Source organism: Dermochelys coriacea, chromosome 17, assembly GCF_009764565.3.
Source record: "Dermochelys coriacea isolate rDerCor1 chromosome 17, rDerCor1.pri.v4, whole genome shotgun sequence".
Lineage (NCBI taxonomy): Eukaryota > Metazoa > Chordata > Testudines > Dermochelyidae > Dermochelys > Dermochelys coriacea.
The window spans coordinates 16073772-16092898 of NC_050084.1; the positions used below are offsets into that span (position 1 = coordinate 16073772).

The 19127-nt window shown below is 42.9% G+C and overlaps 1 protein-coding gene across 3 annotated transcripts in view; it reads left to right on the top strand.

Annotated features, from left to right (window-relative positions):
• The window catches only part of CASTOR2 (cytosolic arginine sensor for mTORC1 subunit 2), a 226276-nt gene that overhangs the window by 125061 nt on the left and 82088 nt on the right, over positions 1 to 19127 (top strand). For all 3 annotated transcript variants that reach the window (XM_043499303.1, XM_038376224.2, XM_043499301.1), the window contains exon 2: positions 8599 to 8669. In XM_043499303.1, the coding sequence (XP_043355238.1) occupies positions 8599 to 8669 (71 nt within the window). The remainder of the gene's footprint in view (positions 1 to 8598; positions 8670 to 19127) is intronic.

Sequence of the window (19127 nt, forward strand, 5' to 3'; positions counted from 1 at the left end):
TTACCCAAATGCAATATGTTGTTTTGGTAATTCTTGCTTTACAACTGGTGGAAGAACTCACTCTGTATAAGATTCTAACACATGATCTCTGCAACGTTTTCCTGTTGTAGGTTACAGCTGAGGTAAACATGCATGTCTGAACAATGAAGGATTAAGCATTGAGGCTTCTCCCTCGGGTTAGTTGATCCTCCAAAGTCCTGAGTGTTTCCAGTTAGAGCTGGCTGAAAAACAATAAATATCTTCCATGAGCATTTTTGAAAGAAATAGAAAAACATTCCCAGACATTTTTTGGGTTAAGTGAAAAACGTTATGTCAATTCAAAACAACAACAAAAACTGTTTCAAATGTAATAATTTTTTTTCTGATTTTGGCTTAGTGGGGTTTTGTTCTCTCCTTGTTATTACTCAGGAATCACAGAGTATCAGGGTTGGAAGGGACCTCAGGAGGTCATCTAGGCCAACCCCCTGCTCAAAGCAGGACCAATCCCCAATTTTTGCCCCAGATCCCTAAATGGCCTCCTCAAGGATTGAACTCACAACCCTGAGTTTAGCAGGCCAATGCTCAAACCACTGTGCTATCCCTCGTGCCTCATCCCTGGCAAAGCGGGGAAGGGAGAAACCTCCCTTCCTTCCCAAAATTTGTACTTCATTTTGAGTCAGCTGAAATGAAAATTTATTTTGTTTCAACTACATTTTAATTTAAAATACAAACATTTTTGTTCTCAGAAATAAACTTTTCTAGGCCAACATTTCACCCAGCTGTATTTTCTGTACCCGTAGCGGGAACCTTTGACTCCTATTGACTGGAAGACTACCCTTGAGAATCAGACTCTGAATAGCAAATGAGACCACGGGAGTGACATGGCTACACTACTGTGGTCTGTCTCATACAGTGTTGAAGAGGGCTACCAAGCAACTCGCCCTAAGAAACAATGGAGAAGTGCCTGATCCATGAAGTTCAGATGTAGAGTTTTGATTCTGGCCCATCTCTAGTAGATCTAGTGTAGGTGGTAAGTGGTGGTATTCCAAGCAGAAACCACATAGCAGAGCTTATGTGAAATAGTGTATGTGATGGGGTGAATAGTAGGGAAAACTTTTCAGATCAATAAATTCAATTGCATGACAAGACATGGATAAAACAGATGTGTTGCCTCCAGCATGTCTATGCCTAACCAGACACCACCACTTAATACATTGTTTTCATTTACTACGTGGGAAATTGTCTACATTTAACTCCTTCAGTATTCTATGGACAAATGTGAGATTAATGCAGTAACACCTAAGGATGCAATGCATGTAAGTTCCTTGCAGTGTGCCACGGTAAGTACTTCAGGTATTTTGCCTGTAGGCAGGCATGTTGTGGTGGGAGGCTTCTTTTTGCTCATATTGTGCATAATGGATTTATTTAAAATTAAGGAAGCCAGCACTGGTGGACCCTTAGACCACTCATCCTTTCTTTGTGTGTAATTAAAGTTCTTAGTACGTACAGCATTATGATGCTCCAGGGGTTAGCAAATGTCTTTCCTTTAATAGGTGAGCTTTATATTGTGTTTCACCGCAGATCATGCTGAACATTTATTTTTTCACTTAATTTATTCATTTACTAGATATTTGCTAGCACTTGACTTTAATTTGGATTCCAATTTCTCCTCTCAAATATAGCAAGAATATTCCCCCCATCCCCCAAGTGATTTTAGGAGAGGTAGATTTTCTGGCAGAAGGGAAGATGGAGGAAGCCTGTAAAAGCCAGAGTGGCATGTTCAGACTCTCCCTGCTAATTATGTGTAAAAATATGTGTAAAAAATCTTGTGTGGTGAGTGAAACAAAGATCACGTTGTTGGCTTCACATCAGGGACAAAGAAATAGAAAATAGCAACACAACAGATCTTCTGCTTTGAGAGGCAAAACCACCATAATTTGGACTTCACCAGTGTCATGACTTAAATTAAATTTGCATGTTGTTATGACCAAGAGAAGATTGTTTGGTAGTTATGTTGCAAGATAGGTGTGGAACTCTTCCACCATTGTACGTTGTGCTCATCCAGCTTGGGAAGTCTAGGTTGACTATGTCTGGCTACAAAATAAAAAAAGGAAATTTTATCAGCGTTACCTGTCATCATTTCAAGCTACCTTTAATCATTCATTTGCATAAGTATTTATTTTGATTTGGCTGGGCTTGCGTGGTCCATATCAGATGCGATTGTTTTCTGGGAGACTTGAACCAGGGTTGATATTAATCTAGTGACACTAACTAGGGTCCGAGCCAGGTTGACATTTTAAAATATTTGCATGTTTGGTAGGTTAGCAGGGTCTCTTCACAAATGAAATCAATATCTTTTCTGTTTTATCCATCTTTCTTTTGAGGCTTTGTATATTGTAATACAAACTTTTTTTTTTTGTATTTGCCTTTAAGGTTTTCACTGTCTCAGTGATGTAGGTCCTATTTCTATTGCTCTGCTGTCAGTAATGTGGGAGCCTATGTGAAGGTTTCAATATTTCCCCATCTGCAGGCATGAATTACTGGAGCTGTGTGTTGATTCCTCCAATCGGTTATTATTATTTGTATTACTCTAGTGCCTAGGAGCCTTAGTCATGGGCCCCATTGCACTAGTGCTGTACAAAGAGATGGTCCCAGCTCAGTTCTCATTGACTTCCGTGCTTTAAGAGCATCGGTTACTAGATTCTTAGATTTTAAGGTCAGAAGGGACCCTTATGATCATCTAGCCTGGCCTCCTGCATAATAGACTATGCAACTTCCTTGAATTAATTTCTGTTTGAAAATTCCTGCTTTGATATGTCAGAAAATAACTAGTAGTGTTGTCCATTCATTGGGAAAAAAGTTTAACTTTTTGTAATGAATTTGCTACTGTCATTGCAGTGACTCTCTAGGCAAACGTTGCAGCCATTATAGGTTCAGCAACTGCTCTCCCACAGCCTTGGATGTGAGAGGGACTTGTAACCAGAACATAGGGTCTGCCCCTCCTCTCCAACTCTTTTCTAGGTGTGCCATCAAATCTTTAATTTTCACTTGGACAGCCAACGGGGACTATAGAAGGGAATTTGATGCAGTGTTTCTTTTGATGGATGGTCCTTTTAACAGAGTAGCAGCCTTCTAGTACCGCACAGCAGCGTGAGTTTGGGGGATCAGTAACTACACCTGGTAAGATGTGAACCTGTAACCTTTAGACCCCAAACTGAGTGTGCTCCCACTGACACCTCCATGAAGGGTCCTCTTTTGCCTCTGGAGTTAGTTGAGCTGCACATTTTCTCTGTTACTCTCGCCAGCGAGGCAGCTAAGTGTTTTGACTAGCAAATAAAGATGGCACTTAGAGGCCGCTAATCAGTTCGCTTTTTGCAATTTTCATTGGCTGTCCAGTATAGTAATTAGATGGTATAAAGTACTTAACATGTTACACAAATGTGTCAAAATGTATTAACAGCGTAAGTGTTGTTTGCTGCTCTAAATAAGTTTCACAGTATGTCATGCTAGAATCCAAGTCTTGTCATTATTTTAAAAAGCAGTGAAAAGCTTGTGATTGCCAAGAGGGTTAGCATGAGCCTCTCTTCCTGCAGGGAAAGATGTATTCTTATCATAATGTAAAGACAGATGCCTATAAATCCCCTGTTGCGAATACGTGAAGACAGACTGGAAGTTGCTGCAAACAACGCTTTCTTGATTGTTCAGCTCAGATCTTCTTGCTTGCTCTTCCATTCCCATTCAGATCTGCCATGCCTGTGCCTGCTGTCTTTGATATGTGGAGATGTTGGCAGCTCACTTAATCCTGTGAATGCTGTTTTCCACAGACCAAACTGCTTTACTCCCCATCTCGCTCTTCCCGGACAACAAATGTGCAGCATCATTTCTTTCCAGTCAAGAAGGCTGGACTTACAACTTCCTCTTACAGCCATCTTCTATGCTTCTCTTTTGACTGCCCCACTGCTTCTGAAGCAGTGCCCCTCGAAGGGCCTGACCCAGAGACCATTGATGTTGTATAGAATTCAGCAGACTTCGGTCATGTTCTAATTCCAGGTTTCATCCTACTGGCCAAGTCTTTCTTACTCACTTTTGGATCTGGGCAGGCCTGGAGAGCAAGTATCTTGGGGACACCTCGCAAAACGAAGGCTTTGGTTTTGGTTTGGTTTTCTCTCCCCCCAACAAAGCTAAGTGCTGCTTGAGAACCAAAATTATGCTGCTGTGACCCTAAGTGCGCCTTCCTAAAGCTTCAGTATTGCTTCAGGTTCCACACACAGTAAGTTGGACAGATTCAGTGATGTAACCTAATAATAGATTGGTCTACATTTACTATGTTGCTGGAAAAAGACATATGTTGTCAGGCAGTCAGAGCCAGAAACGATGCTGACGTGGGAATGTGCTGAGACATGAAGAGGGCAAAAATCCAGAAGAATCTATATATGGTTTGGTTATTAGTGTGCTAAAAATATTCCCTCTTAAATGTGTTCTCTCCACACTCACTTAGAGATACTGATTGCCTGAGATACTCCAGCCCATGAAGAGTAACTTCCTCTCCTTGGTTGGCTTCAGTGTGATGTTTAGGGACGCTGCTATTCTTCAGTTCTTCCTGAACTGGTATAAGGTGAAAGAAAGATTATCAGTATACATTGGGTAGAGGATGTATGATGTACAACACAGCATGTGTCACTGTGCAGGAGAGGAATCCAATGTAGAGGTCCATTGTTTCACTGATGAGCCTCAAAATGAAGCAAAGTCAGTCAGCTGAGACTTCTGAGCGGTAAAAATGCTTACATAACACTCAAAATTAATGTAGAACCTATTTGTCGAGTATCTAATTTAAGCAGAGCTTTTGGGTTTCTTTTGCTACTGTGATGGTAAAAGTTTTATTAAATCTGTTTTTATCATGCAGAGTTTGCAATTCAAAAGTTTCCTTTTCCCTTTTTACCAGCGGAGAAGGTATCAAGGCTTGAGCTTCGTGAATGTGCACTGTACACCACAAGACTAGCAATATTTTCAATAGGAGTAAAAAAAAAGATACATATTTTAATTGTGACTGCTGTATGCTGTTGACCCTTTGAGGCTTTGCTGTGAGGTGCGGGTTGGGTTTAGGATATGGTATATGGAAACGTCAGATTGTGACCCACAGGATGAACGATGTAAAGGCCAGTAATGTTCAGGTTTCAGCTAGACCTGTTCTTTGAATGTCATTACTTTATTTAGACATATGTCAAAAAAATGGCATCTGCCATGTGTCTGTGCAATTTCTGGTGGAGCAATCAATATTTGTGTGCTTGCATTAGAGAGAACTTAGGGGGAGGGATAGCTCAGTGGTTTGAGCATTGGCCTGCTAAACCCAGGGTTGTGAGTTCAGCCTCCTTTGCAGGCTGATCTGTTAATAAAATGCTATATGGCTTAGTCTGGAGAGGAAGTCAACTCTCTCCTAATCCTGGATCCTGCTCGTGTGTGTTACATCTGGGCAACTTGGATTTCTGAATTAAAAAACTAACAATAAAGGGGGCCATTTAAGGATATGGGGCTAAAATTGGGGATTGGTCCTGCTTTGAGCAAGAGGTTGGACTAGATGACCTCCTGAGGTCCCTTCAAACCCTGATATTCTATGAAGTCAAGAGCAAAACTCCCCCAGAAAGCACTTCCACTGTGTGTGAAACTTTTCCTGCCTTGCGATCATCTCTTCTGTGAATTCAACATGTACATGTCCAGGAGGCCTGCGGGGTAGCAAAGCACCAGCAAATCTTAATCCGCACTAGCATGCAGAACTGGCCTGTGTGGACCCTGAGGACATTCACTAAAAGTTCCCTAGTTAATGTGGTACTGCTTGTAACAGGGCTATGTTAACATGCACTAGAGAACTTTTAGAATGTGCCAGCAGGGTCCATGCAGGCTAGTTAGCATGTGACATGCTGGCATGGCTAAAATTTACACCCCTCTGGTGCAGGCTAAAGCACCGTGTAGAGGATCCCTAAGAAAGTTTGGAATTTGAACTTTTCTTGGAACGGACTTTATTTTCACTTAACATTACTTGTTTGCTTCTATGGCTCTTTCCTTTTTTCTCCCTTCCTCCCTCTTCTCCCGCCCTCCTACCTCATTCTCCTTTTGTCTCAGACTCTCATCACCCCGTATTGCCCTCTGCCAAGAAGTCACCAAGAGACTGGAATGACTCAAATAGTAGTGACAAGTATTGATATAGGGCATGGTAGCACTGGGAGCATATCATTAATAGAGATGGAACCAAAACAAAGCAAAATTGGTCTGATCTGAATAGACACTTGCAGATATGTTGTCATTTAGTCACCCCATGGTCTTACTTCAGTGGCCACCAAATTCTTCTCTTGATTTGGTGTCAGTCCAGTCAAGAAGATGGCCATGTTACAATTGACACCAGTTGGCAATCTCTGTGAAGGACTAAATAGAAAATGGAAACTGAATTAGTATCTTCTCATCCCAGGTCTTTTCCTCCAGTAATGGTTGAGTCACACAGGCAGGGGGAAGGTGAGGGAAGTTTGTTCTCTGCCTATGTTACCTCCATCCTGTCGATAAACAGAAAACTGATCTCCAATCAGGTGTTCCACACATTTTATCTATATCAAATTGATATAGTGAATATAAGCTAAACATTTATTTAAGCTTTAGCTGTGAAGTACTGTATGAATGAATTTTTTAAAAAAAACTATAAACCCAAATTGCTGTAAACTGACTCCAACAAGAACGTTCTTGACCTGCAAAATGGATGCATGTGTTCTTGTATATAGTACTTTGAGTGTGCATATACCCTTTCCTGTTTTGTTAGGTGACGTCATAATGCATTGTAACTTGTTTTATGGATGGTAATAAATTTGCTTGGCTAGAAATCAAAAGTTTCCTTTATAAGCAAGATAAAAAATCCTTGTGAGATGATAATTCATAGATATCCAATGTTGCTTGACAACTCTTTCCCTTAGGGCAATAAATCTAATCTGGGGTGATACAAAGGAGAGTACGAGGCCTTATACGTTCAGGATTACTAATTATAGGGGAAGCTGTTAACAGCACCTATAGTTAAGCTGTCTAACACTTTCCATTTATAAAACATTACTCTTTTTTTTATTAAACATTCTATCGCCTCCATTGTTGCAGTAGATGGACCTTTGAAGTTTGGCAGAAGGAAAGCCCCAGGGCTAGAGAAGTGTCTTTTCCTTTGTCCCTCGTAATTCCTTTCAAGTTTTGCTGAGCAATAAACTTTTGAAAATCACCATTTCCTTTCAGTTTCTTGCATTTCTTGCAAACTTTCTAGCAGCCTGTCAGAATAATAACTGACCATGAACATTCTAAGGCTGGACACCTGCTGCCGCCGCCACCCAAAGCAGCAGCCACAGATGCTGCACTGGAAATGTCCAGGAACTGCCAGAACAGCTGTTGCATGGGAAAACTGGGACAGGTTACCCTAAACCAAAACCAGCACATGCCTTCAGTGACCCATCCCTCCATCTGGGGGCACCACATAGGGAAGTGGGGAGAGAGTAGTTGGGCCTAGCTCCCCCTGACCACTCGGCAACACATCCCTATCCCAGGATAAGAGTGTTTTGTCTGACAGCTAATGTAGTTAGTCCTGTAGTTCAAGTGGTAGAAATCAGTGCTGAAGATTCATGGTTCAGATCTTTGCTTACAATGGTGCAGCATGATATGGTTCTACATAAGAAAAAATTTTGTACCTTTTCCCCAGGAAATTGCACACAAAAAACTATGTGAAAAGAACATTATTGAAGGACTAGAGGTCAAGCACATGGAATTTAGAAAATGCCAGATTTAAGGTTGCTTGTGCATCCTTAACTCTGTCACCTTCTGCCTATGTACTACGACACAGTCATTAATTACATGATCACATACTTTTTTTCCCAAAGGGTCGCGCCTTTTCCAGTGCAGATGTTGGATGACTAAGGGGGGTAGAAATAACTTGGCCAAACTTAATGAACATGGTCAATCTTAAATCTAGCATTTCCTAGCTTTTGAGTATTTAACTTTGCAACCTAAACAATGTTTATAATAAGATTTTTTGTATGTAGTATTTGTATATTATGTCTAAATTACTTAAGATTATGATGTGTAAAATCTACTTGAAAAAATATAATTTGGGACATTTCAAACTAAAACATTGGTCTAGATTTTTATCTCAATTTATGTCATCCTAAAACTGGATTAACTACTGATTTCGGTGGACAGTGAAACCAAAGGAGTTACTTGGGGTATACACTAGTGTTACTGATACCAGAATCTGGCACTGTATTTGCCAAACTTAGCAAAACCAGCACTCTAGTTTTTGTTAAGGCTGTATAGAATATTCCATGAAAAACTAAAATTACTCAGAATATGCAGTATTTTTGATTACTGGGTGTGTTCACAAATTATTCATACCTGGCTATATTGAAGTCTATATCTTGGATAGATAGATGATGGGTCACTTGACAGGTCAGTGGAAGATCAAGGAATAGAACCCGTGGCCCTATAGGCTGGGCAGACTGACTCCTTACAAAGAGAGCAGGCAGTTTTGTGGGTATCATTTCAAACAAACATAAATAACTCCGCTCAGTCCATTGGCTAATAGAGCTGCTGTCCTGTTCCCCTGTGCAGGTGCAAGTTCTTCAGTCTCACGGAAACGCCAGAAGACTATACGATCATTGTGGATGAAGAGGGGTTTCTAGGTAAGTCGCAGCATCTGCTGCTTTCTACTCCAAGCTGGGGGCAGAGGGATGTGTGTTCACAGTTTTGTCATTCTCCTGATCAGACCATCAACTGAGATGTTTGTACAACGGTTCCGTTTGCAAATACCAGAAACACAGTTACGAAAGATGCTTTGATCATTTAAGCAGCCTGTCTCCGCTGCTCTGCTGTAAAAGACATTTCACATATGGAATGTGAATAATTTGTAGTTCAAGTTGCCAACTTTAAAAAAAAAAAAAAAAAAAAGTCAGCATATTAGAGAGCTTTTTTGAGGGGCGGGGGTGAACCAGAAAACCACCACATACAAAGAGGTGGTGGACTTCTGGAAATGCAGCACCGCCTTATGGTGTGACGTGGCATTTCATCAGCTCTGCTCCACTCTCCTGCTTGGTTCTTGCGTGTCCGGTGCAGCAGTGGCTTGGCTTTGCAGCCAGGTCACATTCGAGTTCCATACCTTCACGGGTATCTGTGTCCCAGACAAATAATGTCTGACAAAACAGCGGGAATCGGCACAATGTCTTCCGCCCTTCCTGGGCTCCTCTTCAATCTCACTCTTCTTCTAGAGCAGTGACTCATAGAGATCCTCCCAGGAGTAAACCAAATGAAAATGCAAACTAAACCAAATCTGCCCACCCTAGGCTCAAGCGTTTACGGTAACCCTACAAGTGTTTTGAGGCGAGCCCCCCCCCAAGCATGGGTCCACAGAGTCAGGCTAGAAGGGTTCGCACTAGCGCTGTAAAAACAACTCTGTAGACAGTGCCCTGAAGTTGCAGCTCAGACTGGAACTCGTGCTCTGAAGACCACTCCCCTTCTTTGGCTTTAGAGCCCAACCCGCGACGTCAAAGCACTGTGTACACAGCTATTTTGAGAGCGCTAGTGTGAGACCTGCTAGCCTCAGTCTGTCAACCTGGACTGAGAGGCTTGTTCCCTGTCAAGGTTCCTTCCCCACTCTGAACTCTAGGGTACAGATGTGGGGACCTGCATGAAAAACTCCCTAAGCTTATTTTTACAAGCTTAGGTTAAAACTTCCCCAAGGTACAAACTATTTTACCTTTTGCCCTTGGACTTTATTGCTGCCACCACCAAGCGTCTAACAAATATATAACAGGAAACAAGCCCTCTTTGAAACGTCTTTACCCCCTTTCCTGGGGAAGGCTTGATAAAAATCCACACCAATTTGCATAGGTGAACACAGACCCAAACCCTTGGATCTTAAGAACAATGAAAAAGCAATCAGGTTCTTAAAAGAAGAATTTTAATTGAAGAAAAAGTAAAAGAATCACCTCTGTAAAATCAGGATGGTAAATACCTTGCAGGGTAATCAGATTCAAAACATAGAGAATCCCTCTAAGCAAAACCTTAAGTTACAAAAAGACACAAAAACAGGAATATACGTTCCATTCAGCACAACTTATTTTATCAGCCATTTAAACAAAACAGAATCTAACACATCTAACTAGATTGCTTATTAGCCCTTTACAGGAGTTCTGACCTGCATTCCTGCTCTGGTCCCGGCAAAAGCAACACACAGACAGAGAGAACCTTTGTTTCTCCCCTCCTCCAGCTTTGAAAGTATCTTGTCTCCTCATTGGTCATTTTGGTCAGGTGCCAGCAAGGTTATCCTAGCTTCTTAACCCTTGACAGGTGAAAGAGTTTTTCCTCTGGCCAGGAGGGATTTTAAAGGTGTTTACCCTTCCTTTTATATTTATGACACTCCCGTTAACTCCAAAATGCTGTGTAGATGCGCCTCATGTCCATGTTAACTTCTCCCTCTACTTGGCTTCTCTCAGGCCCTTCCCACAGAGAGAGAACTCCTGACCCATCTCTCTCTTGGGACAACAACTCGCAACTGCACTGACTGGATTGCTTCCTTTGAACTCCTCCCTGAGTCTGAGGCACCCTGCAGGTGTAACAAGGCAGAGCTAACACAGCTCTCGCGCTCTCGCTAATCCCAGCTCAATTGATATGGGGTTTATATACCTCATCACAGAAGACTACAGTTACCTGCATGTTACCTACTGAACTCGTTGATCATCCGCTCCCCATGAGCATATCAGATCTTGCTCCTCCTTATTGCCCTGAGCCCCCCAATCAAAAGTACTTAAAGATAAATGTTTTATAACCTCCCCACCTATAAAAAGCCAAGAAATAGCTAGTTAACGGCTCACTCAACCCTTGCAATCATAATGTCACTTTCTCCATCTCTGCCACCCATGATACACACTCTACCTCCTGCCACATGAAATGTGCTGCCTTCCACTCTGCTGACCATGTGCACGGGGCAGAAGTGGATGTTTTCTCACTGTTCAGAATGTTTCATCAACCCTCAGTTGCCAAAAGTGTGTTTGGAGTTGTAGTAGTTTTAAGCATGTGGTGTTGGACAGTTGCTTAATTGAGGGAATGGTTTGGCTTTGTAAGTGGAAATAGTTTGTAATGGTGTTTATCATTTTGAGACTTTTTTTATTTGCAGCAGTGTTATTTAGGTGGTAGAATGAGGAAGTGTAGCACTGCTATTATTATTTTTTAACAGCTGCTCTTTGCGGTTGCACTTAAAGGTTACTCATTTTGCAAGTTTGAAAACAAAATTCAGTCATTAAAGTGTGAAACAGGAATTTATTTCTCTACAAAACTTATAACTATGGAGTTGCTACCAATGCCATCATAATATTTAGTAGTTTTTGTGAATGCCTATGACTTAAGAGTCAAAGCATTAGGAGGAATAATTAAATTGCATGCCATCATTATTAGTGATAGATTAATAATTTGTATTAAATGATTATTTCAGTGAATTACACCCTTTTTATAAGAGCAGTCATGAATAGATCACAATTTTCTTGATTGTATTCTTCTATTGTAAATGGTTGGTTTAAATAATTTCATTAAGTATTCCCTGGTCTGTAAAGTGTTCATGAGAGATTTAGTTTTGATGGAAGATGCAGGTCACAAGCTACAGTTCTGTTCCCTGATAGGAAGAATGTAATGCCTATGTTTGTGTTTCTGGAGCCGATGTTCATTGTTACTGATTCAGAATGTGTTTCCTATGAATGTTCTGTAGTGTTTGTATTGTGGTGACCCCAACTGAGATTTGGCCCTCAGCAGAGTAGCATATAGTCCTTGTCCCTGAAAAACTTTAGTCTAATGGGAGAGACAGACAAAGGGTGAGGAGGGGAAGAGATGTGCTAAAGATCATAGAGCATGTCAGTGTCAGAGCAAGGAAGAAAGCCCCGGTGTCCTGAGTCCCAGTTTAGAGCCATAATCACTAAACCATGCTGGGTTTCTAAATTTGCTGCAATTGATGACATGGCCATCGCCAGGGCTGCATATGTGGCAGTAATACCCATATGGGAGTGGTTCTTTCACCTTGTCTACACTGAGGATTTGCCCCAATTCCAGCCATTGGTGGCTACAGCCCAGGAGCTACAATTGCAACAGTGTACCCCTAGTCTAGTTAGGCAAAGTTTCTTTTTGCACCAGTGAAAATTAACCTTGCTTGAAACTGGGGTAAACTCAAAATAGCAGTTTTGCTTGTCTACAATAGGAGTTGCACCGGAGTAATTATCCCAATGATGTAATCAGAGCAAATCTTCAGTCTAGACAGACCCTTGTCTTCAGGTAGGTTCATGAGTCAGTATTGCCCCAGGACACCTTGGTGAGTCAGACAGTGCCACCACATTCAACCACATTTTTTGATTTGATGATTTGGATTTAATTTCCTCTTCTCAGACATATTGCTGCTTTCCTGGTTTGCATACATGTGCATATCTGCTGATGACTGTTCTACTAACATTGCATCCTCTATAACATTTGGGGTTCAAGGACAATGGATTAAGTGGTGGTGGTGGTGGTATAAGGAGGATAATTATAATGACATTTTAGCCTAGACAATCTTGTATGCATCCATCCGTCCACACATACATTTTCTCTATATTTGAATATTTTGCTTGTGGCTAGCTTCTCCAAGCAAGTGGGTAACTCAGATTGCAATAATCCACAAAGCGTGACTCACTCCCAGTCAAATTGCTGTGGATGCGTAACCAGTCGGAGACTAAGGAAAGGTGTTTTGGCCCCCGATCGCCCCTGCAATTCCAGAAGCAACTGTGAATGCAAAAGCATCCCCACCCTGCAGATCTGTTGAATAAAGGGGGAGACAAATGCCCTAATTTCTTCCTGCCTTACCCACAACATCTGTTCCCCAAGTCATTAATATCACCTCTGTCTTGTCTGAATTGAGTTCAAATACTTTGTCCTCAACCAGATTCCAATCTCAGCCAGGCATGGTGACAACAAAGACACTGCAGGTAGTCATTGTATGGATGGCAATTCAGGCTGAACTGGGTCCGTCTCTCCCCCATCAAATACACAGCAAGCAGGAGGGATGATGAAACAGAGCCTTGTAAAACCCAGCGGGACAGAACTCGCCCTCTGCATCTCTGAGACCAAAGAAGGGAACCACTCCAAAGCGATACGACTAGGCGCCAGTTACTAAAAACAGTATGGACAACAGTATCCAGGGCTACTGACAGCTTGAGTGCATCGCCGCTGTGCCTAGCTAGTAATTGTCTACATGCTGTCCTATGTCAAAAGTCTGCAAATTTCTGGCCAGCTCCCAATCCGGCACACAAATGCACTGGGCTAGTGTCTGAAATTCAGACCTCCTTCCTGAGGTTTTCCCATTATTCTCAAGGAATAACAAAAAAACTCAGCCTAAATTTCCTCTTGAGCTTACCTCTTTTACCATTGTCCCAGCTGGGTCCCTGTCCTTGCTCCCAGTTCCCTTTGTCAGGCTCAAAGCCCTTACTGCACCTGGGTTGGGGCCATTAGCATCTACCTAGGATGGCTGTGAGGTTAAGCTGGCAGAAGGGCTCTACTTTTCTTCGCAGGGTCCTAGTGCTGCACTGATACAGTCTGACTGGCAGGGATCAAGGCATGTGAGGACTTCAGGTTGTCTCACCATCACCTTCAAAGGGAAGATCAAAGGCTAAAGACTTTTTTTTTTTTTTTTTTTTTTTTGGAGTAGAGGCCAAACTTTCATTCTTCTGCGACCATGCTTCTGTAGGAGATGCTTCAGTAGCATTAGCAATCTCAGCCTAAAATGGGCCCGCTACATCTCGTTTTGATTTAAGTAGCTGTGAGGTGCCTGGAGATGACTCAAAGTTGATAGGTGGAATCTTTTCCCTTGGTGAGCAGTGCTGGCAGGAACTCCCCAAAGCGGACAAGTCACGGGTTCTTTCCAGATATGGACCAACTTGCCACCAATCCCTGCTGCTGTTCTCCACTAAGTGGGGGACAGTTGTGCTTCTGTATGGAAAATCTGACTCTCCCTCTGTCAACTGCCTTAGGCGAGACTTTGCAACAGCGAGAAGGATGTCCCAACGTCCTTTTGAGCCATCCAGGCCTCTTAAACTGCCAACAGCAATCAGGAAAAAATTAGGCTGGAAAAAATATTAGCAGTTTCAGCTATGCTTCAGGTTGAGGTTTTTGTAGGCTGTCTTTTTCTTCAAGCATTTTAGCTTTCATGTTCTCTAAAAGGGAAACAAATGACTGAACATCTGGAGGTAGTGGCACTCTTTGAGATCTTGAGTCATGCATCCTGGGAAAGAGTTGGTAATGTAGAGTTCTTGTCCCGGAGATGCAATCAAAATAAAATAATAGTGGTTTTGGTTGGGTGGCGGGGGCTGTTTTTTCCTCAAATGGAATTCCAGTCAGCATTCATGCTGCAGCTTTTAAACAGCCTATCTGCTTTTTGCTTCTTCATATCTAATATCAGCTGGCTTTTCTGCAGTCCTGTTCATCCTTTTTCACTTGGGAGTCCACTACTAGGCTTAGTGATGGGTCTGTTGGGTAGCTTTGAATAAAATGCCATCCATCTAGCCTCCAGTTTTACAGTGCTCCTTTATCATTGCACAGCAGATGTGAAATGAAGTACTGAATCACTACCTGATCCGCCTTCTCTCCTGGATGCTTGACCGTAACTAAAGAATGGCAGTAACTGATGGGGCCTATATCACTAGAAGCTCTGGTATGGAGAAGAGAGGATGTTAAGTTTCTTCCTGTGGCATTTCTTTATGTAGCGCAGGCATCGGCAATCTTTTCCAGTCAGGGAAATCCACTGGCGGGCCGGGACAGTTTGTTTACCTGCAGTGTCCGCAGGTTCAGGTGATCATAGCTCCCATTGGCTATGGTTTGCTGTTCCAGGCCAATGGGGGCTGCGGGAAGCGACGCGGGCCGAGGCATGTGCTGACCGCCACTTCCCGCAGCCCCCATTGGCCGGGAATGGCCAACCGCAGCCAATGGGAGCTGTGATCGACCGAACCTGTAGACGCTGCAGGTAAACAAACAGTCTCGGCCCACCAGCGGATTTCCTTGACGGGCTGCGTGCCAAAGGTTGCTGATCCCTGATGTTGGGTTTTTCTGTTCTCTTTAGGTCGAAATATCTCTCCGGCTTCCCTCTTCATGCTGACACGGAGAAGGGATGGCATGTGTCTGGCCAGTCAGTTTTATAAGAAACTAACTTTTGCTGGCCCTTCTCAACAGTTTTGACAGTTGTACTTATAGGGTCAGTACGGTGACTACTTGCACGTTTCCAGAATATCGGACATTTGGTACTTCTGGGAGTGGCATGGGCCCACGTACAATTTTGTTTCAATACTGGTATGGGGGAACAAACCATTCAAAAAGAGGGCTGTCCAGTTGAAAACCATACAAAGGGCCTGCATAAGAGTCAGAGGAACTGGTATATAACTTCCTATTAGGTGGTGGGTTTTACATCATATAGTCCATTGGTTTTCAACCTTTTTTCATTCGCAGACTTCTAAAAAATTTCGAATGGAGGTGCGGAAATCATAGGCATAGTCTGTGGACCCCAGGGGTCTGTGGACCACAGGTTGAATGCCACTGATATAGTCATCTTGACATAAAGCCTCTCTGCTTATAGGCCACACGTGCCACCTGGGCTTTCACCACAAGTGGAATGGACAAGATTCCTTCTCCCGGCTTGTTAGCATCACTTGAGTAATTTGGGTGGAACGATCGTGATGATGCAAAGCTGCTTTGGCCCAGTGGATAGCATTCCAGACTGGGAGATGGGAGACCTGGGTTATACCCCTGCCTCCAACTTAGCCTTGCTATGATCTTGAACAGGATACTTAACCTCCCCTTGCATCACATTCGCTCAACACCTGGTCGATTACCTGTCTGATGCAGTTTGAGATCCAGAGAACCACGCTCATTATTTCCATGGTGAACCTGCTGCTTCCACAGCCATCTCACCTGGTAGATGGCCTTTGAGTGTGGTCCTCATCTGCCGAAGTGATGGATGGTGGCTTTGACCTCGAGGGGGTGTTGCAGGTGGGGGTGAGAATTAAAGCAAAGAGCTGATGCAGGGAGTGAGTCCTCATGGCTCACCAGAGGCGAAGGGTAATAGTGAATGCCAGTTTGGGGTCTGTTCATGTGCTGTGGACTTCTGCCTCCTGGGCACTAGACTGAGACCAACAAACTCATTTCATGTAGGTCACTAAAGGATAATCACTCTGCTGGCCTGGTCTGGATTTGAACAAGAGAGGAAAAAGGGTCTTGTGGTTGAGACACTAGATTGGGACTGGAAAGATCTGAGTTCAGTTCCTGACTCTTCCCCTGGATTTTCTGTGTGACCTTGGGGAAGTCAGTTAATCTCCCCTATATCTTATTTCTCCAGCTGTGAAATAGAGATAATTGTCTTTTTCTCCCTCCCTTTTCCTGCCATGTTGAGATAGTAAACTCTTCAGGGCAGGTCTCTCACGATGTGTTTGTACAGCACCTAAGCCAATGGGGTCCCATTCTCAGTTAGGGCCTTGAGGCACTACCAAAGTACAAGTTAAAACACACCAACAACAAAAAAGCGATAGAGCTGGTGGTTGATAAATCCTACACGTTTTGGAGAAGAGGGGGAGTGGGGAGGTTTCCTTTAAATTCACAAGCCCCACTACATGTCCTCAATATGGAAGTCACTCTACCTGGTTACCAATTCTCTTCAGACATCCTGTGTCCCAGGTGACCTTGGAGTTTGTCTGATTTTTCTATTTTGCTTCCAGTGGCTAATTCAGTAACCGAAAAACATTGTATTGCTTTCACATCCTTTCCAATCCACTGGACAAAAAGCCAGGCCTGTAAATTAGTACAAACACCAAGCACTAAGCGGGGGAGGGATAGCTCAGTGGTTTGAGCCTGTATTTGGCCTGCTAAACCCAGGGTTGTGAGTTCAATCCTTGAGGGGGCCATTTAGGGATCTGGGACAAAAATTGGGGATTGGTGCAGGGGGTTGGACTAGATGACCTCCTGAGGTTCTTTCCAACCCTGATATTATATGATTATATTGTATATATGATTATTAGTTCAGTTCATATTGTATAAAAAAAATCTTCAGAAGGGGGAAACAAGCTAGTAGATTTAAAAAAAAATTCTGTTAGAAATATCTCCCCCCCGCCCCCCCCGAGAAACTAGCCCTTTGCATCTCAGACACAGTTGTTTAATTTGCTGCCTGACACTTCTAACCATAAATTCCTTCCCCTGTTCGCCACATTCAGGCCATTAGGAGTGCCATTGCTAGGCAGAATATATTTTCTCACTTACACTCTCTAGCTCTCTGGTCTTTTCACTGACCTAACTGGATTGTGTGTGTACTTTTGAAATGATGTGGTAATAATAATATACATGCAAATTAATCAGGCTGGGAACTGACAAGTGACTACTCAGAAATGTATGTTTGTCTGGAAAATTACTTTCCTCCCCCTGATATTTGTGTGTGTTCTGCAGGAGGCATCGTGATCTAGTGGTTAATGCCTGGAGTGACGAATCAGGATAATATGGATTACATTCCTTATTTTGTCCTGTATCACCTTGGGACGAGCTTAACTTCACCCTTCCTCAATTTATCCTGTCTGTAAAACGGAGATAAACACAGTGGGATTGTGGTGCTTAATTTATATTTGCAAAGATTATTTATTATGCCTGTTACCTTCCTCATAAAGTCTTTTGACCCATTTCTGCTCCTTGCCCCTATTTAAAGAAATACTGTACAAATAATAGATATTTTCACTGTTTCCTCCAGCAGATGGGTGTGTGCTGAAATCTATTTTTATTTCCCAACCCCAGTGAGAAAGCCAGACGTTTCTTCCTGAAGTACTGGGCTGGCCATGACTTGCTCCTTTAAGTTAATTAAAATCTCTGCAGTTTCCATACTCTTTCCAAAGCTTAAGATAAATAGATGCCATGTGTATCTGTTCATCTCTTCCCTCTTAGGAATGAAGGACTTTAAAAAAGTGTTAGAACTGAAATGATGGAATGATTCATTGGGAATTTAGGTAGGTTTCTGGGAGAGAAAAACAGATGGCAAAAGAGAGAGACGGTCCTGCATGTTTACCTAGGTAGGGTAGTGGTTGGCCATTTGTGTGCTGTTCCGTTGATGGATTTTTCTAGGCAGGGATTTAGAAGAGAGCCGAGCCTTTTGTTTATATTTGCCATCAGTAAAGAGGCTATGGCTCACCAGACTGCCACCCTGATGGAAATGAGCCAGTCTATGGGGATGATACACTTGATGACTAGAAAAGGAATCAGGTCGTGTTTTAAAGACCTTTTGTAATATCTGTCTCCATTAGGTATTTATATGGCCCCCATTACTGTGGTATCTGAGTGCCTTACAATCTTTAATTGACCACTCTACCTTGAATGGTCTCTTGCAACATTTGATAAGATTATGATTAGCGAACTATTCCACCTTGTATTTAGCTGTGACACTCAAGTACCTGTGTGGCTCCAAAGCTTGTCTCTTTCACCCACAGAAGTTGGTCCAGTAAAAGATTTATTACCTCACCCACCTTGTCTCTCACAATCTTTATTATATTTATCCTGGCAGCATCCCTGTGAGGCAGAGCAGTGCAATTATCCCCATTTTACAGCGGGGAACTGAGGCACACAGAGATAGGTGCTGGAACTAGCGGTGCTGCCGCACCCGTTGGTTTGAACTGGTTTCCATCATCTAGAGTGTTTACAGTTTGGTTCAATGCTCTCAGCACCCCCATTGTACAGATTGTTCCAGCCAGCCCACCTGCACACAGGGGCCAAGTGACTTGCCCAAAATCACCCAGGAAGCCAGTGTGAGAATTAAATTTCTGTCTCCAAAGTATTGAGCTAGCCACATAACTGCTAGAGCATTCTTCTGCCAAAGGGCAGACTTGCAAGAGGCCCTGCTGTCTGGCCTCTTGCACAGACAGGGGGGGTGCGTCTGTGGCAGTTGCTCTATGGGAGTTGAGGGAACTCGGCACCACCCAGGACTGTTCTCTAATTTTATTTACTGGCCTATTCTTTAGGACAGCAGTCTTGGATATGAAGGGGGCTTCCAGGACTTGGGCTTGCTAAGGATCAGCATGCTGTTGTGAAAGTGACAAAAACCATCTGCTGCTAGC